The 27,323-nt window shown below is 41.3% G+C and overlaps 1 protein-coding gene across 5 annotated transcripts in view; it reads left to right on the top strand.

Moving 5' to 3' along the window:
- Positions 1-27,323, top strand: part of FOXP1 (forkhead box P1) — a 585,986-nt gene that overhangs the window by 510,599 nt on the left and 48,064 nt on the right. For all 5 annotated transcript variants that reach the window (XM_036868301.1, XM_036868305.1, XM_036868304.1 and 2 more), the window contains one exon: positions 19,097-19,201. In XM_036868301.1, the coding sequence (XP_036724196.1) occupies positions 19,097-19,201 (105 nt within the window). The remainder of the gene's footprint in view (positions 1-19,096; positions 19,202-27,323) is intronic.

The following is a 27,323-nucleotide window of genomic DNA, read 5'->3' as shown; positions in this document are numbered from 1 at the left end:
TTCCCATTGTATCCTCACGACAACCCTGTGGGGTCCTGTCCTCTTTGTACAGGTAGTGTTGGGCCCAGAGGAAATTTATAACTTGCATGAGCCAACCAGCTGGTTAGGGACCAGGCAGGGATTGGAACCAGGGTGTCCCCGAGCCTAACGTCCTTGCAGTGGCTGCCACATTCTGCTGGTTCCCACATGGGAACCACTCTGCTCCTCAGAACCACCTGGACTCCACCCCAGACTCTGGGTTACAGCCTCCAGGGGATAGAGCTTAGGGATCAGAACCAGACCATAACCTTCCAAGGTTAGGCCATAATCAGGGAGAAGCCCCACGCGTTTCTCTGCGGCCCGTTCTTCTCCCCCGCCGCATCTTTTTGCAAAGAGGGGAGGCAGGGTGCTACACACAGGGGACGAGAAGTGGAGAATATAGAAAGCAGGCGGGGCATGTCCTGTCAGGTGTTGTAGGGACAAGAAAGAGACAAGGGTGCAGCCAATTGCAGAGGCCTACACTCAGGTGCTGCTTTCTGCTCCAAAGCAGACTCTTGGCAGCGTCAACTGTCCCATGTCTATCTGCAAGGGGAGTCGCCTGTTTAGGGCAAAACTGTCCCTGCTTATGTCGGAAAGACGCTCCTGGGGACCTATCAACATTTCACGCCCCAAAGTGCTACTGGGTGTTTGGCGATCATCACGTTTAGAAGAGCTGTGATCATTTCCTCTTTCTGCTTGAAACCAGTTGCTTCTGGGTTTTAGAAGTAGAAGGAAAACTTCTCTTAGGGTGGTGTGCCATGGTGCCGTGTCACCTCCCGTCATTCCACACATTCAGGGAGGGCAAAGGGAGAACACCTTGAAAATACTGCCACATCCTGGGGGATCAATTTATGGATTTTCTTGACTGTTCACTTCATGGGGTGATGAAAAGAAAAACTCAACTGTTATTTTCAAACAGCTGTTATGTCTTATCTCAATAAAATGCCTTTTACCGTAACACAGCATCATTAGACCCTATAAATCTTTTTCTATTTATTGTGTTTAAATGACAAATACTTTCCAATAAGATGACATCATGGGTCTGGAGAGTCACATTTGTTTTACAAGTTTCTCTTAAATTCGGTTGATTTTCATTTTTTTTCTCCCTTGGGATACTGCCTAATATGAATCTCAACCATGGGCCATTTCATGTCCAATGTGCCAGATTTCTCATGAAAAATCAGCTTTGAACCCCCATTTTCTTTGCTTATAGAGGTTAGTCATTCTTTTCTGATCAGTTGCTCTTGCTGATAGGGTTTTTTCCACCCTCTCCCTTGGTTGGCACCCAGGTATTTCATAGGTGCTTGCACTTGTGTGGAAGCACCTAATATACGTTAGCTTTCTTAACGTTTATTCCATACCAAGGGTGAAAAGGAAGAAAGCATATGGCAGAAGAACAGTGAGGACCCATCTTTTGGGAGCTCTGGTGGCATAGCGCATTGTACTGGGTTTTGCCCTTTTACCTGTAAAAGAGTCTGGTTGAAATGTACACTTTACCCCTTGGATTAACTGAATAGAAAATTTTCTTTGGTGGATATGGATCCATCCAAAAGTGGAAAGGGAGGCCAAGCGTCAACGGAACGCTGTGTGACTTGGAAAACTCCTAGTGGTCTTCTCGCTTAAATGACAACTAGGAGTCCCATGTTTTTCAGCCAGCGATGGGGCCCCGTGAGGAGGAACCTATCCAAGAGGCTTAAATGGAAGGCACGTCCTTTTTCAAGATTTACCAAGATGCCATTTTGCACCAGGGCCACCTGGCAGCCTGGCTCTGCGGCTCTTTCCAAGGGAGGCACCACGGTGCAGACCTGCTCGCTCGGGTGATACAAGTGAGTGGCTACACGTGTACGGCCGTCCTCACTTTCTTTATTCCACCCCCCCCCCTTTGTGATCAGTCAAGGCCTAAGTATATTACAAAGCATATTCTCCTCATTAAAACAATAGTGGAAGCTCACAAAGGGAAATTGTTAATATGTGTTCCAGCTTGTCATTTCTGCCTGTGTGAATAAAGCAGATAACCGTTCCTCTGGGAAACTATTTCGGGAATTGAGCAACAGATACGCTAGCCAGAGAATTCTCCTAACTGTAATTTTCCTTTTTGTGTGTACTCAGAAATAACATCCTGCTGGGCTCCTCCGTGCCTCTGCACAGACAGAGCACAATTGCCATAGCCCAGGTGGTGTGACTACAGGACAATCCCCTGGGCACATGTCGCCAGGACTTGTACAGCTTGTTCAGTGTCTTCGTCCATATGGCAGCGTGTCCCATTCACAGAAAGGCGCCGGGGCCGTGGCTGGTGGGTACCGTGGTCAATGTAGTATGAAGAGAAGCCCTCCACTCACAGCGGCCTCTGTGGTGCAGTTTGTTTAATGGCAGAGCTGAGTTATCGCGTGCACGCGTGCACATGCGCACACGCGCGCGCACACGCACACACGCTCAACTAAGAAATTCCAGAACAGCCTTGCTGGTTTCCTTCCCACTTAACCCCCCTCCTTTTATTTTTTAGAAGCCAGCGGTTAACCCAGCAGGTATAATTCAGGTCCATGAAACGTACCTGGTTCATAGAAAGTCATTTACACATACATACACACCTTTCTGGGTGGTTGTTCGTGAATTAATTTAAGTATGACATGGCTGTCCTAGAATTCGTCTATAAACTCTGCAGCTTTTATTTTTCTCTCTCTCTTTTTTTTTTTTTTTTTTTTTTGTGTGTGTGTTTTCAGTTGTGAGAACTTATTTTCATTATACAGTTTGGGTTGCTGGGCTAGTGGTTTTAGTTTTTACATCTCAAAAAAGGGAAAGGGAAAAGGAAAAGCAAATCATTACCAGCCTTAGAAATCTGAGAGTGAGACATTCCTTGGAGGGCTTAAACTGAAGAGGGAGAATCTAGAAAACAGAGATTTCCCAGTGAAGAAGGTGAAAAACAGGAACATTTTAAAAGGCACTTTGGAAATTTTACCAGAAGGCAAAGCCTTCTCCATTTATATACCCAAGTGTTGTTCTGCTTTTGTGTAACTATTTGTATTCTCTTTTGGTAAACAAACAGACCCTATAGCAACTGTAGCTGATGGTATTTATACTACCTGTAAGACTTCCCTAAACAAATAGGCACACTTTTATGACCTTCAGATTTCATTCCTTTTATAGTCTTCAAGGAAATCAGTCGAATGGCAAGTTGATCTTCCTTTCATTTCCTTTCCTTTCCTTTCTCTTTCTCTTTTTCTTTCTTTTCTTTCTTTTTTTACTTTTTTAAAAAAAATATGCTGAGGTCTGTCTTTGAAGGATCTGTTCTGTGTGTGTATTTTACATCTTGGCTGTGAATGTTGAGTTTGAAGGTGTATTATGGCAAAAGGAAAGAGAAACCTAAAGTGTTTGTGTAAATGATGTGCTATTTGCTTTCAGGAGGGGCTATTTTAGTCATCTGGTGGAATTTCAGGTTATACATCCAAAAGGCTAAAAAACTCCACTGAAATAATTACTTATAGACCTTCAAATTGGACAGGCATCTCTGGCTTCGTGTCTCCTTTTTATATCTGAAATATTGATGGAAACATTCTGGTACACATGAGCCCCTATATTCAACTTACATTTTTCCGTATGAGTCATATTTACGACAAGAACAAGATGTCTCCGTGTTAAAGATCAGTGTGAGAAATAAATGGCAGCTTACTTTAATTAGAAAAAAAAAAATGACACCAAGAGCTGGAATAATCCAGTAGTGTTTGAATAAATTAGAGGATTGTACAGGCAGAAGTAAAAGAAACTTAACAAGGATAAATGAGGAAGTTGTCCAGAGTTCAACCAAAAAATCCTGCCTTTGCAGGACAGAAGTCACCAGACAGTACTGAGGCAGATCGGCTTATTCTGCAAAACTTCATTAACCCCGTCCCAGGTGTCCTAGGCTTTGAGGGATAGAACCGTGAGCTTGACAAAGTCTGACCTCATGGAGCTGATGTTGCAGTGGAAGAGAAATAAAACAAACAAATAATCACGTAATAAAAAGACAGATAGAATTAAGATCTGAAGAAAAAAAAAGTGAAGCAGGAAGAGTGGGGCTAAGGTCACTGTTTGGATAAATGGGTTTGGCAAAGCCTCTCTGAGGAAGTGACCCTTGAACAGACATGAAGAAGTCAGGGAAGAGCTCTCCAGGCAGAGGGCACAGCAGAAGCAAAAGACCTTGAGGCATGTTTTGCTAGATCACGGCTCTTACCTCGATTAGTGCCGGGGCAGCTTTGTTGTTTAGTGGTTAGGAGTGTGGACTCAAACCGGACGGCCTGCATTCCAGGGCAGGCGGCCCACTCCACATACTTAATCTTGATGTGCCTCAGTGCGCCCTCTGTGAAATGGGTATGTTACCAAGCCTGGCCTCATAGATGAAATGAGTTCGTACACGTTTTAGTCTCTGGCACATAGGCAGTGCTCCGTGAATATTAAAGGATTATTGATGATTTAATTAATTAAATATTAATGACTCTTGTTTATTGTTAAAGTCATTTACTCGTTCAAGCCGCCTTTATTGAGCATTTACATACTAATAACTCTATAGGTTCTGGGAATTAAAAGATGACTCGAACGTAGGTCTTTCCCTTAAGGAGCTCACAGTCTAGAGAGACAAACACAGAGGCAGACACTTGCCAACACAGTGTAAATAATGCAGTAATATGAAGATAGGCAAAATGTGATGGAGTGTATAGTTCGTTAAACGTGAGCACTGGTGGAATATCGTCGCGTCTATATTTCCACCCCCCCACGTTTGCATCAGGTGAGATTTTTGGATGCAGTGGACTCCAGGAAGGAAAGGTTCCATGTCCCTTGTCGATTGCCATGTCCCAGTCATCTAGCACAGCCAGCCTGGCATGTGGTTGGTGCTGCATTTCATTGCAGAGACCGCATGTTCAGAATATAGTGAATTTATGAGATATTAAGGCTCAGGAACTCGTTAATAGTAGTTGCTACCCGTTGGCCACGGATGCTGTAGAAGTACCTGGTTAGTCTTTGTTGATATTGATACTTATGTGCTCCAAAACAGGAGGGAATATTTGGATTTCTGGTTACATTGATTCTCAGTCTTTAGCTCGCATCAGAATCATCTGGAGGACTGGCTAAACTACAGATTGCTGGACCCTAGTCTTACTGTTTCTGATTCGGTAAGTTGGGGTGAGGCCTAAGAATTTGCATCCCTGACAAGTTCCCAGCGACCGAACTCTGAGAACCACTGCTGTAGGACCTCCCAACGGCTGTCCTGACGCCATGGCATTCTTCCCCTTCTACGATTCAAAGTGACAGAGGAGGGATCTTGATAACTATTATTCACTAGTCTTTAGGACAGTCTGGGTCCAGTGCCAAGACTCAACATTTCAAAGAGAACAATTCTTGAGACTGTGACCCAATGTGAACTATTTCATGGAACAAAATTCCTTTTAAAAATTCCTGATGTTGGCCTTTAAATCATTTGTAAGTACTCTGGGTCTGTCTTTCTAAATTTTTTTTTTATGTCTGAAATTGCTTTTTGTGCTTTAGTCACCTGCCTTCTCTCATCCTATTCCTTTTAGCGTTGAGCTTCTATTGATACTCAAAGGCCCAGATCAAATATTACAGAATTTTATGTTCCAGCCGTCTGTTCAATTCTCTCTCTTTCCCCTCACCTGGGGAATTGGGCAGAACTCTTCTGGAGAGGATGAGAACTTAGTCACAGTCTATACCAATGACCTCCAAATGTGTTTGATTAGTCACCCCATGAATATTAAAATTTTTGAGTATGCACCCCTACTAAAGATACTTTTAATCAATTATATACATGCTTAATATAGTACCTGCAGTATAAAAATTAAAGAGTAAGAAGGTGAGAAATGTATACACATAGGTACACAAGTATCTATTCATACAAAAGTTCTAATATTATCTTAACACATGCATACAGAAATGGTAATATTATCTTAGCACCCTCCCATGGATCTTCTTACGAATCCCAGTTTATAGACTCTGATCTAGGAACCCAACACGATGCTTAAGCACAGAGTAGGTGTTTCATAAAACATGCGGAGGGACTTCCCTGGCGGTCCAGTGGTTAAGACTCCACGCTTCCACTGCAGGTGGTGCGGGTTCGATCCCTGGTCGGGGACCTAAGATCCCACGTGCTGCGTGGCATGGCCAGAAAAAGCCCCCCAGTAACCAAAACAAACCAACAAACAAAAATGCTGAATCAAAGGCAGAGAAGACTTTAATCCAGTGACCATTCATGAAGCATCTTGTACTGCTGAGACATAAAAGGAATGACATAAAGTAGGAAGTAGTTCTTAGGAAACATAAATGCAAGTGCCTAATGGTTTTGAGCCATTTTATTTCTCTAAGCCCCTTGTCCCTTCACCTCCTGCTTCCTCATCTGGCCCTCACACTTCTGTTACGTGATTCTTCTGCTTCTGGAGTACGCTTGTGCTGACTTCCATAGAGAGTGTCAGGGGCAGGGATTAAATGAGAAGAATTAGTGTTGGAACTTTCATTTATGCTCTTTGGTTTTCCGGGTCTTGTTGTTCCCTCTAACATATGGACAAGGTTCCACACAGACCTCGTGACTCTCCAGTGCAAACACTTGCGTGGACATAATGCGCATGCCTGCCTAATGGTGTTAATATCTTTTGGATTAGTGGTCCCTATGTCTGTATTGACACAGTTGCTCACAGCCCCTCTTTGGAAAGCATTCTGTTTTCTTAACGAGATCCCACCGTTAATGCTGCCAGTGGGAAACTCTCACTTACAACCTCAGCATAGCGATCGCGCTTATGGGTGTCAGAAACAAAAGCTGGACCTCTGCCTCTTCTTGCCCTTTTCCTTTGTGTGTCCCTTCACTCGTCACCGTGCAAACACAGGCATTCGGCCTTTGTCATCACCCGCTCTGTGCTGGTGATGGATCAGAACACAGCAACCGGCCCGCAGGTACTCCCCCGCTCCTTCTCTGCTCCGTTGTCTTGCTGTGCCACAGGCTTCGGAGAATCAAGATGGCGTGTTTTGCCCAGTGTATCTGAAAAGGGAGGTAGAGCCAGATTGGAGGGGATGGTGAAGAGAGTAACTGCCAGACTCATGACCTGCCATCATGGCCCCCAACCTTAAGTTCTTACCATTGGTAAAGCAGCTGATTTAACATCCATAGTCTACACATCGGATGCTCCCTGGTCCTAAAGGATAGGGTCTAGCCCTCGAAGCATCCGACACACTGCACTGTGCTCTTGTTGGTTTTGTGGGTCTTTGTCCCATCAGTCAAGGATAATTCTGAGGCCCTTCCTTCCCTATTGAAAATTCAAATTAAAGAGACTTACCAGTGGGTCACTGTCGACTCAGGAAGTAAACCCAGTTGCAGACTGCCTCTCCTTGAGGACTCCTTCACGCACTTTTGTTTTCTGAAAGTTTAGTCATTTGAATGTGTGCCCCTCTGTCGTGAGGTTTGCCGTATCTGCTTAGATGACTATTGTTATTTATATTATTTTCTTTAAATCGACTCATTTTTAATTTAAGTAAAATAAGCCTCATCCTTAGACATGATGTCTGTGAAACCAGAAGTTGGAGATGCTAGATGTATTTTTGGCTAATACATTAAAGTAAATCTGCCGGTTTGTAGAAATACGCATTCTTGTTCTTCCTGACATTGTGTGGACCACCGTTGAGTCCGTGTATATCACCTATTGGGATATTTTGGTAGGATTTTCCTCTCTTTACTGAGGAGGGGCCTTGACTGCATATGGTACTATGCCAAGTGGATTGAAACCCTGCTTTCATGATACACCCTGGTTTCCTAGAAAAGCCCAAGAGCATCACTCCCCTTCCTAAAAAGGTTAATTCAAGATCCTACTTCTTCACACATACATCCTCTCCTCCCAGGTTCAGGGATGCCATGAAGGCTTAGAGGATACCCAAGGCAGCCCTAGAGTCTGGGACCTGTGAAGCTTTCAGTTGTTGTCAAACCCAGATTCAACAGTTTACTCCGGGGTACTCCTGATCGGCGGAGTACCTGGCAAACACTATTCACTGGCCAAGTCACTCAGTAGATCCGTGCTAACGTAAAACTGTTTGCTAAATAGAAACAGGAAATGATGGCCTCTTCCCGGTGCTAACTTCCTTTAGTCTTACCTGTTTCATTATATTTAAAAAAAAAAAAAAAGACTTGCATATAATTCTTAAATAACTTTGGGCCAGTGAGAGTTTTTATGAGTTTGTACCTATTGCTTGGTGAGGTTGCCCAGTGTCTCCACTTTCCATATTTATCCATCCCCAGTTTGCTTTTCACCCCACAGTTAATAGAGAAGACAGCCCACGTGCGTTTCTGTAAGTACGCTCACTTTTAGGTCAGATCCACAACAGGGAACTCTCAAGCTCCCTAGTGCTCCAGGGTCCAACAGCATCAGCGTTATCCAGGCGTGTGCTACACATGCGCAGTCTTGGGCCCCACCCTAGAACTGCTGCATTAGAATCTGCATGTTAAAAAGATCTCCAGGTGATTTACAGCTATAAGAGGATTTGAGAAGCATTCGTCTTTGATAGCGATGGAAAAAGGCAGAGTGAGCGTCCTTACCTATAGATCCAGTTTTAATCCTTTTATCCCACGCAACAATCTTTGAGTCATTCTCTTGCCATCTTCGCCGTTTGCCATACCTGCATATACATATTACAAGTTTTTACTTTTTCTTGAAACTGATTAACTTAAACAGGGTTTATAAAAAGCTACCCCTGAGAAGTCACAAATCTAATGTATTAGTCAAAATTGTTTTCCAGTCTACATGAGCGTGAATCCATAACTACGAAAGCGAGGGTATTTGTATGTCACTCAGAGTCACCCAGCTCACCACATGAGTTGCCCATGCCCTAATGGGGTCCATTGTAGAAAGGTGACGCTGTATTTCTTTCAGGATAATTTGTTATTTCCAGGAAAAAAAAAAAAAAAAAGGACGTAAATAGTTAATAGCTTGTATTTCAGATGTGAAGTTACTTAAGGTAGCCCTCACATCTCGAGGCACAATATTGAGAGCAGATAATAACAATAATCGCCATCATTGTTTAAAAGCACAAATCTGGCACTTAATAGACTAATTCACGGTCACTCCAATTGCAAGTTTTCCTCATGAATATCATATCACAAGGGAATGTGAAATCCTCTAATTAAACATGACTTGAAAAGCAGCAGAAAGTTGAGGTGATGAATATTCTGGGGAAGGAGAGTCAAGGACTCTCCGCATGGGAGAGGGAAAGAGAGAAGCATGTGTGTGCGCCTCCCAGTTTGCAGAGGACCCCATCTTCCCTTGCTCTAGAGTAGGCCCTTTAATGGGCTATAGTAAAACACCCACCCATCTCTTTGCGGTGAGATTATAGAACTGATTGCCAACTTGCTTTTGGAAACCTGATTAATAAACACCTAAGGAGGGAGTATTTCTGAAATGAGCACAGATTAAGGCAGCATGCTGGAAATGCAACGCCGAAGTCATGTCCCAACTCTTCAGTATGAAAGAAGCAGCCCATTTGCTTCTTGAAGTGTTTTCAGTGGAAGTTAAAGGAGAAAGGTCATTTTCACAAAGGCACCAGGAAAAGAGGTACAGTGCTTGAGTCACCCTTTCCCCTGTTCCCACGTATCATTTGCACTTTCCAAGGCAGGTATAGGACCTTTTCCCCCAGGTGCTACCGTATAACACATGAAGAAACTTGGCCTGTCCTTTTATTTACTGCAGGAGACTGGGATTTGACTCCTGGCTGGTTTTGAGGAGTTATACTCTAGTATGAAAAATATTCAAATAATAAACTCTAAGATGGACAATTGTGCTCGATATATAAGTAATCATCTCTTCTGCTATTGTGAATCTACGTTGTTCTTTTTTATATGGTCATCTGTGATCAAGTTCCAAAGCCAGCTCAACTAGTTTGGTTTCATTCAAGTAGACTTACTGTACATATCACAAATACTTGATATCAATTCGTTCTTGAAAATTTAGTGTAAAAGCGTCTGAAGTCTGATGATATTTTATTTTCAGTTATCACTTCATCACTCGAAATCAAATTCAGGCTCCCATATTCAGACCTAAGAAATTTGGTATGTTACTTAAAATCTTACTGAGAGTAGGTTATGGTAGCAAAGTAGAAGGCAGGGAAATGTGATAAGAACTAAAAAGTAAAGAGAAAAGAGAAAGAAGGAAAGTAGGATCGCTTTTGTGTAAGTTGTCATTAAAGAATTAAAGCAAAAGAAAGAAAAAGCTTTAAAACAGCAGTGGCTTCCGCTGACGTGTGCTCTTGTTATGATCACAGTTTAGTGGAAAGTACTTTTTATTAATAGATAGCCCTGAAACTGTGTATGAAGAGAACACCTTTCTGGAAACCTGAGGTATCTGGAGTACTTTCATGTTTTGGCTAGGAATGAGCATCTCCTGGTCACCAAAATCATAGGCTGTGATGGATCTGAGCGGGGAAGATTCCATGGCTGACAGTGTTACGGGGTGGGCACAAAGAAGCCTGTGCGCATGGACATGAGACCAAAGAATTGGAAAGCAGACAGACAGACAAGGAGAGACGTGAGCCAGAGACAGGCACAGATGTGGTTTGTCAGAGAACTGGTGTTCATCATTAGTATCCTGGCTGCCTGCCTCAGGGTGAGCATTGCACTAACATTGTCTGGATGGATGAAAAGACAACATGGTGGGAAAGAGGCAGGTGGCCAGTGGGCAAAGGGGATTAGTTGTGCTTTTTGGTGTATGTATCTGCAGGGGGTGGGGAAGGGCTTAGAAGAAGAGAGCTTCCTGCTCCCCAGCAGAGGTAAGGGCGTGGATCTCATTCATTCCTTTAACCCATCCTCACTAAGCACCTACTCCTTATTCATCTTGTCAATAACAAGGTATGTCATTTGTGCCACACCCTCTTTCATCTTCGTAACTGGTAGAAGTGTGGTGGAGGCGTTCCCAACTGGGAGAAGCAGCACAGGTCATCATGTGTGATCCCCTTCGGTTTTCAAATGAGGAATTGGAGGGCAGGGCAGTTAAATGACTTGCAGGGTTCCTGGTTTTTAGCGCATCTATAATGCGGAATGAGGTTTTCATTCACCTGGCACCCACCCCTCCCCATAGAGAAATATTACTGACCTTCAATAAAAGGTTAAGTTACACTCCATTTATTTGTTAGGCAGAGAGATGCACAAAGTACATTCTGAAAAGACTTTTCAGCACACAAATGATCAACAGGATCTGGAAAACAAAAATTGTCCCTAGGCACTCATTCCTTAAAATGTTTAGCTGCTCAAGTTTTATTTTTATTAAAAATTTATCTCTGCCCCCCCCAAATCAAACTTCAAAACTTACTTTATAACAATGTGATTTCAAGAGTTATTTTATATTTTGAGTATAAATTCTTTTGAGAATGGGAGTAGTACATTTGGGAAAAAGAAATCCAGCAAAAGTGAAGCAAAAAAAAAGAAAAGAAAAGAAAAAAAACCCTCCAATCTTTACATTTATGTTCATTTGGCTTTTGGCAAAGGTGCCCACACAACACAATTCATTTGGAGTAGAACAATCTTTTCATCAAATGGTGCTGGGACGACATGCAAAAGAATGAATTTGGACACCTACCTCACACAAAATACAAAAATTAACTCAAAATTGATTAAATGTGAGTGCTAAAGCTCTTGCAAGAGAACATAGGAAGAAGTCTTTATTAGTTTGGATCAGTCAGTGGTTTCTTAGATGTGACACCAAAAGCTCAGGGAAGCAAAGGGGAAAAAAAAAAAGTTTGGACTTAATCAAAATTTAAAACTTTTGTGCTTCAAAGCATACCATCGAGAAACTGAAAAGACAGTCCACAAAATGGGAATCAGTGTTTGCAAATCATATATCTCATAATGGACTTGCGTGCAGAAAATATATACATGAAAAAAACTTTTGCAGTCTGCAATAAAAAGAACCCAGTGTTTTTTAATGGGCAAAGGATCTGAATAGACATTTCTCTAAAGAAGGCACACAAATGATCAATAAGCACAGGAGAAGATGCTCAGCATCATTAATCTTTAAACAAACACAAATCAAAAGTACAAAAAGGTACCAGTTTATATCCGCTGGGATGGCTAAGATAAAGACAGACAACTAGTGTTGGCAAGGATGTGGAGAAATCGGAACCCTCAAACAATGCTGCCGCTCTCAATCAAACTTTGAAAGTTATTTTATAACAATGTGATTTCAAAAGTTATTTTGAAAAAATAGTAGTGCAGCTGCTTTGGAAATAGTCTGCTAATATGTTAACCATGGAATGACCACATGACCCAGCAATTCTACTCCTAGTTATATACCCCGAATTATTGAAAACATATACTCAAACAGGTACATGTACCTGCATTTTCGTATCACCACTATGCACAATAGCCAACATGTAGAAACCTCCCAACTGTTGATCAGCAGATGAATGGATAAACAAGATGTGTTAGATACATAAAGTGGAATAGTATTCAGCCATAAAAAAGGAAATGACGCACTGACACATGCTACAGTGTGGATGAACCTCCAAAACGTTATGTTAAGTGAAAGAAGCCAGACACATAAGACCACATGTTACGCGATTCCATTTATATGAAGTGTTCAGAATAGACAAACGTATGGAAACAGAAGGTCGATGAGTGGTTGGCAGGGACTAGGGGAGTGACTGCTAATGGGTACAGGGTTTCTTTTTGGTGTGATATAAGATGTTCTAAAATTACCTTGTGGTGGTGGTTTTACAACCCCGTGAATATTGCATTATATACTTTATATACACCATTGAGTTATGTACTTTATCTTTATTTATTTATGGCTGCACCCTGTGGCTTGCGGTATCTTAGTTCCCTGAGCAGGAATTGAACCCAGGCCCTCACAGTGAAAGTGCCAAGGACCGCGCTAACCACTGAGCCGCCAGGGAATTCCCTGAATTATGTACTTCAAATGAATGAGTTGTATGGGATATGAATTATACCTCATTGAAGCTGAGAAAAATGTATTCCATCAGTTTGAGCCATTAGAGAATGCCCAACAGTCTTCCATAACTTAATATATCAAACAAGATGCTAGTGAAATGGAATACAATTTATAATTTGGGGTTGATTGGGGGGTGGGGCAAGGGGAGAAGTTATAAACCCTAATGGGCACAGACGTAGCCTTTTGTTACAGATGAATCAGAAATTGAGAAAACGAACAGAGGGCAAATTTGGAAAAGGGAAAAAACAAATAGGACGAGACTTAGAAGACAGATGTGAGAACGTAGGTCAGGGCACAGGAAAAGCCGGAGGCGTGCCTTTAGGGGAAAAGAAACTTGGCATTGAGGTACAGCGAGATGTCTGTGCTTTTCTTTTTTCTTCAGATTCTTTTCCATTGTAGTTTATTACAAGATATTGAATATAGTTCCCTGTGCTGTACAAGTAGATCCTTGTTGATTATTTATTTTATATATAGTAGTGTGTATGTCAACCCCAAACTCCTAATTTGTCCTCTCCCCTCCCTTTTCCCTTTGGTAACCATGAGTTTGTTTTCTATGTCTGTGAGTCTGTTTCTGTTTTGTAAATAAGTTCATTTGTATCATTTTTTTTTAGATTCCACATATAAGTGATATCGTATGATATTTGTCTTTCTCTGTCAGACTTAGTTCACTTAGTATGATCATCTCTAGGTCTATCCATGTTGCCGCAGATGACAATATTTCATTCGTTTTTGTGTACGTATACCACACAAGAAAGAAGTTTATCCTTTTCATCTGTCGATGGACATTTAGGTTTCTTCGATGTCTTGGCTATTGGGGTGCATGTATTTTTTTGAACTAGAGTTTCCCTCAGCTATATGCCCAGGAGTGGGGTTGCTGGACCATATGCAACTCTATTTTTAGTTTTTGTTTTTGTTTTTTTTTTAAATATATATGTTTACCTACTTTTCTTTTTTTTAAATTAATTAATTAATTAATTTATTTATTTATTTATTTATGGCCGTGTTGGGTCTTCGTTTCTGTGCGAGGGCTTTCTCTAGTTGCGGCAAGCGGGGACCACTCTTCATCGCGGTGCGCGGGCCTCTCATTGTCGCGGCCTCTCTTGTTGCGGAGCACAGGCTCCAGACACGCAGGCTCAGTAGTTGTGGCTCACGGGCTTAGTTGCTCCGCGGCACGTGGGATCCTCCCAGACCAGGGCTCGAACCCGTGTCCCCTGCATTGGCAGGCAGATTCTCAACCACTGCGCCACCAGGGAAGCCCTATTTTTAGTTTTTTAAGGAAACTCCATACTGTTCTCCATAGTGGCTGCACCAGTTTACATTCCCAATGGTGTAGGAGGGTTCCCTTTTCTCTGAGGTGCCTGTGCTTTTCCTCTCCTTCAGAGATGATTCTCTTGGTTACTACCTCAGGGAGAATTAGCTGACAGAACTAAGAGTGTAAGGACCGCTGAAGTCTACAGGCTGCAGTAAGAAGCTGTTCTTAGCTTCATCAGTGATTCTAGTTCAAGTTTTGGCTAAGTAATGAACTTGGGAAGGTCATAGTGAATAGTCACCGCTGAAAAACCATAACCATTATGTAAAATCTTCTCAAAGGCCAAAGTCAGTGTTGAAATTAAGGCTCTGGCTGGTATACTTTGATATAGGAAGAATAAATACCAAAACAAGTCTTAAATAAATGTCAGTGACACCATTACATCATACTGAATAATACAGAGTGTATTTAGTATTAGGTAGTGTCAGGAATTATTACCTATTTTTGTGTAGTTATGCTTTTCATGGCAAGTTGGTTCTTTCTAACCTGAAATGCCGTCACTGTTATTGTGTTAATAAATATATCTATTTTTTACATACCAAGGGTCATCAGGAGAAATTTAAATCATGTGGCTTTTCTTGCTTGCGTACTATTTGTGTTTTAAATATTTGGACTAAATGTAAATAATAGAAGGTGTCAGAATGCTCTCCTCTCAAGTGGATTGGCATCATTCTGGTCTTTACCTTCAAGACATTTTTTAAAATGCAAACATTAATTTAGTAGATATCCACACAGACATTAAATAGAATAATATTATTGTCTGTATGAATCTGTCTCACATTTATTGAGCCCATGTTCTGTGTTAGGTACTGAGTGGGTAGAGATGAACTAGTTGTGATTCCTGCCCCTAAAAATTTTCAACCTGGGAGTTCACAGTAAAAAATAGTTTATTAAACAATTGACCCTAAATTTTTGAAGTTTAATTTTGGGGCAAGCATGTTTAAATCGCTTTAAAATCAAGTACATCTATTTATTCATCCATTTATTCAACACTTCATTCAGCATTTATTCAGCACTGATCTTGGCAGCTTTTCAGAAGTTATACTTCTCACATGGGTGAGCTACCCATAATCAGTTTATTTAAATGATTGGGCTCACAGGCTTTATCTGACCGTCAGATGTGTTGAGATGGTCGTTTTTCCATCAAGTTTCATCCTGGAAATGAAATTCTAAATTCATTCAAGTTTAACAATTCCTGTACTCATTTTTTAAAAATTTCCCATCTTGTCCCTTTTGGCAAGTCCCGAAAGGCAGTAAGGGTATAAAGGCTTGTTGCACTTTTCTGATGAAACAGAAAAGTTCCCATTCAGGGGTACAGCTGGTGGGGTCTGACGATGCTTCATCCAGAATGACTGAAAGGCCAGAAGTGAGACGCAGCCACACGGGCAGCAAGTATACAGCATTTGCTTCGCCAGCATCAGGGCGAGTGGCAGTCTGGAAATCGAGTCCTGCATAGCACTTGATTTTCTCGTGTGTGTGTGTCTCTGTATGGGTTTGTGTGTGTGTGTGTGTGTGTGTGTGTATACGTATATTTAACAATTGCACAGCAAAAAATACCTACAATGCACAAAATTAAAACTTCGAAAGATCCAAAAAAATGATACAGTGAAAATCCCGTTTCTCTGCTCCCCACCCCACCACAATGCCCGGTACCCCGCCCCAGAGGCAACAAGTGTTAAGAGTATCTTATGTATCTTTGCAGAGATACTCCACCAGGACATCACTGCCAGCCTGTTCTTTTTCTTTTCAAAGCCAAGCACTTTATTTCAGACAACTGTATATTTTAAAGTATCCAAATATGAAAAGCAAGTGACAGCAGTATGTAGCCCGTGTTTCCATGTTTGTAAACTAGAGCCCACGAGAAGGAGAGTGCAGCGTGGTGATGTGCCGGGGTGCCCGCAGTGTTGGCCAGGGTAGGGTTGCGTTAGGTGTGGGACGAGAGTGGGGCAAAGTTGAGGAGCCAAGACAGTAGGAGGTGAACTTTTAAAAATAAGAACGTATAATGCTTTCATGATAAAAATACACTTTTAATGCAGAGGCACGTTTTCAAGAGGTCCGCTGAGTACGTAAATACGTACGTGTGCCAGGAGTTGGCATTTCTCTAGACTTCAAGGTGTGACTGGTGATCCTTCTGAGGCTTTAGTGAGTTGTCATTTGTCCTTTTCTTTGAAATAAGGATATTAAGTTGAACCAAAAATAAATTCTTAGAGGAGAGTAGTTTTTATTCAGTTCAAGGAGCCTTTACAAATAAGTTAGCCAAGAAACGGGGGGCGGGGGTTAGGGCGGAGGTGGCACACGTGCTGAATTATGTAGTTTTATTTCTAGTTGTAAATTCCTCTAGTGAAGGCCTGGTACATTCTTTCATACTATTACTTTCAGAACCCTCTTGGCTTAACCCACAAAGCACAGTAGAATAACCATTGGCAGTTTTTAACTGATGATGCTAATTTTATATCCTAACTAGTTGAGGCTCCTATTTTCCAACCTAAAGAATCACACAAAACAGGTATAATGGCTGAGAGTGTACTGGGCATGTAGCATTTCTCAAGAGCAACTTAATGGGGTATTAATGGTCAGTCTTAAAACTTAGTACTCATTTAACTGAGTGATTCCATTTCTCTGAATATATCTTCTAGTAAAAATCAGTTATATACTGGGATGTTTTGCCTGGTAAAATTTAATTTCTAACATGATTCATAAATATTAGAAACATGAAGGGAATCCCAGTGTCCAAAATAGAGGAATGGTTATATCAATTTTGGCAGATAGCTCGAGCTAAGATGGTATATGACAGACTGTTACACATCAGTAAATGAAGCTTTTGAGGATAACAAAATAGTTGATAACATGAGAGAGTATTTTCAAAATTATCTAAATTTTAAAAGGATACAAATCTTCATGCCTAATTTGTCAAAAATATGTGTGTGTGTGTGTGTGTGTGTGTGTGTGTGTATACTTGAGGGTAGTTAATTTCTTTTCAAGATTTTTCAAGGATTTTATAACAAATATATACTAACGCATTTAGGACTGTGAAAATACTTTAAATAATGTTAATAAAACTGGTAAAGAGAAGAGTTATTATGGTTGGATATTTTTTCTTTTTCCTTGTAAGATATTGGTAGGAACAGTTTTCTTTTTAAATGATATCCTTCCCTCTCAGATATTCTGAGAATCTTGGTACTTTGAAGGATTCTTGGATGTTAAATGTTGCCAGTAATTTTTTTAAATTCTATTTTCATATTATACCTCTTTTATTCTTTAAAAAATCGGAAGATGAAGAACAAAGATAGGTAGTCATTCTTTCCTTCGGTCCAATGGAATTTTACCCTCGTAACTGCTCAGAGAATATCATTGTATCATTGGGCTTTAGAAATCTCACTGTAACTACCTTAGTTCACTTGTGTTATTCTTTTCTCTCATGGGGGCACCTTTCAGTGCTTTCCTAAGTTAGTTTTCTGCATTTTTTGTTTGTTGTTGTTTCCCAGCTTTGTTTTCTATTGTCAGGGAAACTAGCTTATTATTTTCAAATTTTATTAGATTTCCAAGCAAATCATTGAAAAGCCACAGGGAGACCTATGGATCTTTGATAAAGTGTTGTTCGGTGTATTTGTGTGTTTGGTATTCATGACCCTCAGTTTAAATGTTCATAACACATTCACTGTGGATTAATTATGTTATAAGTCAGGGACAAGTGGCATTTGTGTATGTCTGCCCTACGAATGTGAATCGATAAAATATATGACTACACATCCTGGGGGTTATATAAACTACAGGCCTCGTGTGTGTGTGCGTGTGCGTGTGTGTGTGTGTGTGAAATCATAATTCAGTGTGCTTGAAGTTCAAAGTCAGGCAGCGGCAGTGGAGTAAGTTGCAAAATAGCCCTTTCCTTGAAGACAGTGTGCTTTAGTACGAAACGGAACTCTTAATGTCAGTTTTATGTTTCTATTTGACAGAGTCTAAGGTTATGGAAACGACTGTAAAAATAATTTGTCGGAAAGAAGTCTGGATGCAGAAATCTAATAGAGAAAATATTTGAGAATATGGTTCATCAGCAAGTACAACAGATACACTTTTCTAAGCGCCACGTGGCATGGATCAAAGCATCCCATGACCTGGATCCGTGTGGCCCAATCATTACCTGTTGATTGGAACCCCACGGGAGGATTAACCCCTTCATGTTCCTGCCAAGTTTTCTTTCACTCTTGGTGTTAGTAATTTTAGGGATAGAATCTTCCTGCCACTATTAGCTTTTTTTTTTTTTTTTTTTTTTTTAAGCTAATCATCTACTTGGATACATTTGTCTTTCTCAATTATTTTATTCTAAATTATTTAATTGCACTCTTCTTTGCTTGATAAACTTAACCGGTGAACAGATTATACAATTTTGGGAATACTGCTTGTGGCAGAAGGGAGGAGAAAAGTATGTAATATGCTGGGTAGAAAACAGTGAGAGAATCTCAAAATCAAGTACAGATTTTATCATTTTCATTAGGTAGATTAAATGGTAAGTTCTAGCCTTTCAACGAATCCTTTGCAGTCTGAGTAGAGGGGTTTGCCTCTAACAAAAGCCTGTCAAGCACTTTTCATACGTGGTGGTACATTTATAATATTGGACTGTTCACATTTTGAAATTTAACTCTTGCCGTAAGTAGAGCGCCGTGCAAAAGTAATTCGTAAACTCCGCAGGAAGAGGAAAGCACAGACTGGTTCACCTTCGGCCACGTGGGCTGCCTCCTCTTACCTTGTATGTCTGGTGGGATGGTTCTGCGCAGCCAATTTATTCTCTTGTCCTCTGTGTGTTTTCTTTCAGTTTGTCCCATGAGGAACATCCCCATAGCCATCCTCTGTATGGACATGGCGTATGCAAGTGGCCTGGCTGTGAAGCAGTGTGTGAAGATTTCCAATCATTTCTAAAGTAAGAATGATTTGATATTGCTTTCTTCTTTTACGTAGCCATCACCTCCCACTCTTCGTACTTTTCCTCATGAAGTGCCTTTTTGTTGGAGAGTTTCACACCACCATTTTGAGGGTAGACTCTAAATCACCACGTCTAGCGCTGTCACAGGAATAGTTACAAAGTTTCTTGAGGGTTTGCCTTGTAAAGGGGGAAGGATTTGCATCCAAGGGCATTTTTGATCCTCTTAGTAAGATCCTGTGTTTACTTATTTTCTCAGAATGACAGTGATTAAGTAAAAATTCTCCCAATATTAAACTTGCAGTAATTCAGTTTTCACTTTTATTCACATCCCTACATATTAAATCAATGACATACGCCCTAGCTCTAGCTTTATAAAATTGGTGTCAACTAATGGCCAGTAATAGCTTGGTGACTGGGCCTCTTCTTCGGTTCTTCACAAATGACTTTATAAACGTCAGAAACGGATGCCCAGGAAAAGCTACCAATCTGATTCTTATCTTTCTGCATTGGTGTTGACTTGTGTTCAGATTCTTGTCCTTATAGGGAGGCGAGAGTAAGTTTAATTCCTACAGTTAAAGTATGACTAAAACTTGGGTTATCCCATTTGAATCTGTACCACTGATAAAGCATCCCTGTACGTTCATCCTCTCCTAGCCGAAGTGAAACGCTTCTGCACGACGTGTTAACATTTCCCTCATCTGTGGTGCCTTGTCCTTTAAAAAATATCGAGACGAAACCACCCTGCATTATTGACATCACATAAATATATTCATAGTATCAGTGAATCATTGATGTATGGAGTGAATATAATACTACATTATATTTAGTATATTTATCTATCATGCAACAAGCAAACATGTGCACTTGTAAAACTCCTGTATATGTAGGTGCATGACGGTTTGCAAAGTGGGTGTCGGGACTGGGGGCAGTGGGGAGTCTTTGCCTCTGGCTTTTCTGTCTCATTCAAGCCCCAGGAAATAGAGGCAGGCTGATTTAACATGCAGGTCTCTGGTTTTGTGCGGTCTTTCTATTATTAGAACAATCCCTGTATCTTTCTTTACGGACCTGGGTACAAATATTTTAATAAAGCCACCTTTAGAGATATATCTCGTGCTACCTGCAAGTGCTTTTGGTGAATATCATTTTTTTGATTAATGAATGGGAGTCTGTGAATCCATTGCAGAGCTTCCCCGCTGTAATATTTTACTTCAAGAGCGTTATGTGGTCCTTAAAAACGGAAGTACGTAGAAGTTTTTAAAATTGTTTCTAAATATTAATACTCAAGAGCAGTGATACTTTATCTTAAATTAAGCAACAGTCCTTTACAATTATGATGATTCTAGTTAGTGCTATTGGGCTTTGTTCTCTTATAAATCCCTCATTGTAGAATCTTTGTTTTGTTGCTTCCTGCTCACTTGCCTAATTGTTTTTAGATAATGAGATAAAAAGATCTTGGCAGAAACCACGTTTAAATTCTGATTTCACCTTCTGTACCAGTGCTACCTTTGATAAATATCTCGGTGCTAATTTCACTCCTCTATAGAATGGCTAGAAAACATCTGTAAATATGATTTATTTTATAAAGTCTCCAGAACTATAAAATTGCTGTCAACATTTTTGGTGACATGTATCAATTTTAGAGTCATGAGGGAAGAGGGCACTTTTCCAATTGATCACTCACAAGTTTTTGTTAGTAGGCAAAGTATTTCCACTCTAATCCTCAAATCTTAGTTCCATTTATTATGCGAGCTGGCGTTAGGGGTGTGTGTGTGTGTGTGTGTGTGTGTGTGTGTGTGTGTGTGTATGTATATGTATAGAGGGGCACAAATATACCTCCACAAAGAGACAGCACACTTTCAAACTACATCGATTTCTAACGAAAAGAATCTGAAGATCGTCAGAATTAGAACCTAGACTTGATTCCTTTAAAAAAGCCCTTTTCTCTTCTAAGGATATTAGGAGTCTGGCTCTTGTGTAGGAAACCACCTATTTAGTTTTCACTTTTATTCATGTCTATTACTTATTGTGGTTTTGCACATGACATGGCATTTTTGCTCAGTGGAATTGGAATGCTCTCTATGACCTTGCAACTGTTGCTTGTTTATTTCGTAGTACTTATTTATTGACATATATTTGGCCAGAAGACTTCTGTTTGCAAGCTATAGAAATCCAACTTTAATTGGCTTAAGCCAAAAAAAGCGGGGGATGGTAACTGGCTCCTGTAACTAGGAGGTCTGGTGGTACCGCTGGCTTCAAGCATGCCTGGACCCTGATGCTTGAACAAGGTTATTGGAGTATCGGTTCATTGTCCCTTAGCTCTGTTGTCTTCTTTGTTGCCTTCATTCTCGGGCTCTTGCCAAGTGGAACTGAAGAAGACAGATTTACCTGCCACAGGTTTGTCAATCCCAGAGTGTATCTCTTTTCCAGTAGTTCCAGGAAAATGTCCTCAGCAGACTGTCATTGGCCCACATTGAGTCACGCGTTCTAGTTTTGAAGCAGTCACGGTGAGCAGCCACGCTTAAGTCACACGCCCACCTTCGGAGCAGCAGCAGAAGTTCACCCCACAGGAGCCACGTAGGGGCTGGGGATGAGAGACTTGGTTCACAGAAGTAAAAAATGAGTCTTGCAAACCAGCCAAGAAAAAAACCCTCTAGAACTCAGAGTCCTCTTGGTGCTTTCCTGAGTTTATCCGTTGATCGGCGGTCTGTGACAACTTCAGGATTTTGAGTTTCTCCTACAGCATGATTTCAGCTGTGGGAAATTCAGAGTTGTCTTCGGGTTTCAAGATCTTGCCTAGAGTAGTGGAAAGTAAGTTAGTCTTCTTGTGAACTCACATCTCCCACATGTGTGCTCCGTCTAAAGGGTAATCACATTGGCTTTAGTGAAACCAACTTTGCTTTCCATTGAGCTGGACTGAAAGAGCTGCCATACTTCTTGTGGTTCGAACAAAAGCCACATGGCCTCTTTGAATGACATCATAGTGGAGTCATTATTATCGGGAAGTGATGTTTCAAACATTTCTTGTCAAACTGCCGGATTTGTAGACGCTGAAAGCACCTCTTTCCTGGGCCCAAGAGTGGGCCGTTATCCCACTTTAGAGGTGTTCTCTTACGGTTTTAGCAAACTGATACCATTGGTGCTTAGATTCTCAAGGCAGTCTTACTCAACAAAATGTAGTATTGCTCTGCCTTTGATTTAGGTGTTGCTTCATAGATTTGTTATTTTTCTCACCTAAAAATCCCTGATTCTTCTAAATCCCCTGGTTTTACACTCCCCTGGTAGAGCCCTGAACTGTGCAGCAGGCACAATTCCAAGTATTTTATGTATATAACTCGTTTAATGCAGCCACCTTACAGTGGTATTACTGTAGTATTACTCTCGACCTACGGATAAGGAAACTAAGGCACAGCAAGGCTAAGCGGTTTTCCCAAGGTCACACAGCTAATAAGAGGTGGAGTCAAGATCCAAACCCAGACAGTATGGCTTCATAAGCCTTGCTCTTAACTGTTCTGTAATACCGCCTGGTTAGAAGCAGCTCATTTTATTAACTGTGTGCTCTCTGCCTAAGGCAGTAGGTATAAAGGAAGCTTTGAAGAAAGGCAGAATGGGTAGTGAAGCTACTTGATAGGGGTGCGTTCTTTGAGCTCAGTATCAGCACATGTGGTTTGGGACGATAGTAATAACTACCTCTTGGGGTTGTGAGAATGAAAAAGGTACCTCGGGTCAAGTGCCTGGCCCATAGCAGGCACTCTCGAAAAATATAAGTACTTCTTTTCCTGTCTACTTAAGTGTATTTTTTTTAATTAATTAATTTATTTATTTTTATTTTTTTGGCTGCATTGGGTCTTCGTTGCTGTGCGGGGGCTTTCTCTAGTTGTGGTGAGCGGGGGCTGCTCTTCTCGTTGCGGGGCACGGGCTTCTCATTGTCGTGGCTTCTCTTGTTGCGGAGCACCGGCTCTAGGCGTGCGGGCTTCAGTAGTTGTGGCGCACGGGCTCTAGGCGCGCGGGCTTCAGTAGTTGTGGCACACGGGCTCAGTAGTTGTGGCTCGCGGGCTCTAGAGCTCAGGCTCAGTAGTTGTGGCGCATGGGCGTAGTTGCTCCGTGGCATGTGGGATCTTCCCGGGTCAGGGATCGAACCCGTGTGCCCTGCATTGGCAGGCGGATTCTTAACCACTGTGCCACCAGGGAAGCCTGCCTTAAGTGTATTTTTAAAAGAGAAATAATTGAAACTATCCAAACATGGCTGACCTCGTACCTAGGGAAGAGGTGGTGACTATGCAGAGCTCTGATATGTCAGAAGAGACCGTTCTTTAATATAATTTTTAACCAGAAATTTCTGGTAAAAAGTCCTACACAGTCGAATGTGATCTTAGGGCAAGGGTGGCAAACTTTTTCCATAAAGGATCAGATAATAAATATGATGGGCTTTTGCAGGCCATCCAGTCTCTGAGACAAGCACTCAGCTCTGCCATCGTAGCACAGAAGCAGCCATAGGACCCTGTGTAAGGACTGGGTGTGGCTGTGTCCCTTGGACCAGTTTGCTGACCTCTGACCTAGGGTACAGTTTTTGGTGTCATTACGTTTTTAGCTGAGCCACATTCTTGCATTCCGTGGGCATCGCTCTCCTGGGTTATTTTAGTGTGGATTCACAGAGCCCTCATTTTTATTCATACTGGGGGAGAATATGCGTGCCTGCCTTGCCCTGCTACTTCATTCACCTATTGCAGGTTTTATACTTACCTGGGTTTGTGTTCCTCCACCTGGTTTTCAGGGTTCGGTATGAAAGAGCAGAGTGACTTGGCTTGGTAACTGTTTTCCAGTCTTCTGTTGCTCAGGCTAGGAAGCTGTAACTTTTGGAGAGGCCAAGATCAGTTGTTCAGGATGAAAATCCCATGTGACAATAAAATGCCACTGTTGACAGAGAGAGAGGTGAAGAGAAGGGAGGGGGGACTCACAGGTCTCAAAATGTGGCCTCTTTTTTTTTTTTTTCCCTCCTGAGGGAAGAAGTATCCTAACTGTTGGTCAATCAAAACCAGAGATTTGACACTCTTCTGTGATCATTCTGCAGTGTTCGTTCCCAAGGTGAGGGATACCACGGGGCCCTTGATTTCAAAGATAAATACTGTACAAATAACCATCCTGTTGTCTTTCCCTCCCAGCCAACAGAGGGGTGCTTTATCACAACCAGCAGGTACCCAGTCTATTGTGTGCATTTATTTCCCTGTTTCTTCTCCAAACAAGTTGCAGTTTTAGCGTTGATTATTTTTTTTCTAATCTATGCGCTGTTAAGTGATCATGTGACAGTGGTGTTTGTTGGAGGAAACTGATGCCAGCAGGTACTCACGCTAACTCTAATGCAGCCCGCCAGCCCTGCATTGCTCGGAATCTTCCGATAACAGCCAAGCAAAAAGGAGCCCAGTACCATCCAGATAGGTGAAGCTCAGGGTGTCCTCCTGTCCTCTCCCCACCTGGATCAGGTTTTTTTCTTTTTTAACCAGGTTGAAGACACGGTCCTCACCAATAAAAACAGGGATCTATAATTCTTCCCCTTTGCTTTTTGAAAAAGGGCCCATACCATTCTTTGGCAAGGTGGGGAGTGCATCTGAAGGCTAAGTCATGACCACATTTTCCTGTTTCTAACTTAGAATGTAAAATCAGACACAGACCCCATAGTTTCACAAATACCAGTTCCTCATGTGTGTTTGGGGAAAATATGTCCATCTCCCCTAGTTTTTCTTTTCGACAGTCACTTGCAGAACATCTAACAAAAGTATAATTTGGGCCCTTGCTTGATAGCCGGTTGAAAGAAATTGGGGTGTTTTTTTTTTTTTTTTTTTGTCTGTTTGTTTCTGTTTTTATCTTCTGGTTATTGCTGATGGAGAGAAGCACCATGCCAGACAATCAAAACCCAAATTCCTTTGCACGTTAGTCAGATGTACATTACTTTTTAAAGCCAAAACAGATTTTATATGTGCTGTCATAGAAGACAGGGAGGGTAATGTCACAAGAAAATGCCCAGCGGTGGAACTTTGACCCTTTCAAAAAGGTCGAAGGCTGGAGACAGCAGAGGACATTTCGTCACTAATTCACTTAAAAAAAAATTTTTTTTTTTCTCTGAATTTCACTTCTGAAAACTGTGAAGAGTTTTATGTGCAAGAAACTCCTAAGTGCTGCTCTGTAATGTTTTCACAAGTGTTTTTATCATGGTAACATCTTGTTTACTTTAGTTCCCGGCCTAAAACTACTTGGAACATGTTAAGAAAACATTTCAAGAAAGCCTCCACAAAGAGGCTTTTGTTTTCACAGCCACCGCGAGGCTGCAAGGATCACAAAGGTGTTAACTTTCAGCCCCTTAAGCACTTCCACATGAAATTCCAGCACCAATGTTTGTGGTTTTGGAAAAACAAAGTGTACGTTAAAGAAACCAGGTATATGCTAATACACGTCAAAGGAGGCCGGATATCATAAATTGTTCCAAACCCATTCGTGGCTCTGGGTTTGCACACCTGGATGTTCTGCAGTGAAATTACCTCTGAGGAGTGCAGGAGAGCGCGTGGAGGGGTACTAGTCTTCTAGAAGGTGGGCATATGCAAATGTGATTCTAGCCTCCCCATCTCAATCACCGGAACTGGGGGAGGAAATTTTCCCCCATCAGAGCCCAGGTGACAAGTCTTGGAGTTTTCCACAATGAGCTTAACATGTTTCTGGATTTGACTTTCCCACTTACCGTGCCTTTTTGAGTTGTTTGACAGAGAAAGATCAGGTGGTACCAAAAAAAACATTTTTTCCCCCCTTGAAACGTCTCTCCTTTCACCTTTCTGACATTGTTCAGGAGTTCAAGACCTTTCCAAGTACTCAGAGGTCAGGGTGGCCTAAATACCACAGTGCCCTCTAGTGATCTATAGAACGTTCGATAGAAAAGTTGAGACAAGTTTGCCAAAGATAACAGGCCCAGTGCCATCGCTTTGCTCAAAAAGCAGCAAATAACATCGGAACGCATTGTTTCTTGCAGCAAACAGATTTTAGTCAGAAATGCAAATGAAGTTTAATTTTTCCTCGTAGGCTTTGAAAGCATTAGAAAAATTTTTGACTATCTACTCACACAGTTCTGCACATCGCTGTCTGTGTACACAGCGCATTGTACCACTGCAGAGACAGTGCTGTGTGTTCTTACATTTTAAGAGCCATTAGCTAGCCTAGGTGTTTCACGTGATCACTTCCGGCATGTAATTAGAAGGCATCGCTGAAAAGACAGGGGGATCGTCTTTGCTCCACACTTTTATTGACAGTGTCTACCATATTACGGCCATGTCTAAATGGTAAAATTTATTATTAGCAGTAGTGTCACAAAAGTCTGAGACAGCGATTTTCCTTTCAATAAAAGTAGTTAAAAACCTTTTAGAAAATCCATAATTTTGATTGCTGGTACTTCATAAATGTATAACTGGTACTTTTTAGCTGTCTCTTTAGGGAAAAATGAGTTTTATCACTTGCAGTACCTGGGTTAATGAAATTGTGTGTTGGAATTTAGCCAGGATGAGAGATGAGATCATTCCAAGATAACTAATATTGGCAACAGGTCTCATAAAAAGCTCTGACTCTTGAGTGAAGTATCATTCGATTTTTAAAATTATTATTATTTTATTTAAACTGAGGGATTAAGCTAGTTGTCATCTTCAAAGTTTCAGTGCTGGCGAGATTCTCATTTGGCCTCCCATTCGAAACTCAGCGACCTAAAAACCTGGACCGAGCCAAGAGAAACAGAGAAATGTCCATCAGTGCCTCGTCGAAGAATTTCCTTGCTTCAAATTTCAACTCCAGTTCCTGTTGAGCCCTTTACAAATCACGACTCTCAGCTCAAATTTGAAATAATGCTGCCTTTTTCCCCGTGTTCCTCCTGTGTTTGATTGTTTGTGGATATTAACTGTCCAGGAAATCCCATACTTACAGATATAAATCCAGAATGATCTTGTTTTTCCGCAGCCAGCCCAGGATGTATTAGACAGTTATGATGATTTGTTAATTTTGGTGACCTGTATTTATTTTATGTGCGCTGTATTCTTTGAGGGTGGAATCAGCTGTTGAAATAGTCTCGTCTCTCACACACAGAAAGGAAGCG

This window comes from Balaenoptera musculus, chromosome 11 (genome assembly GCF_009873245.2).
Source record: "Balaenoptera musculus isolate JJ_BM4_2016_0621 chromosome 11, mBalMus1.pri.v3, whole genome shotgun sequence".
Classification (NCBI taxonomy): Eukaryota; Metazoa; Chordata; class Mammalia; order Artiodactyla; family Balaenopteridae; genus Balaenoptera; species Balaenoptera musculus.
This window is presented reverse-complemented; position numbering and strand designations above follow the sequence as displayed.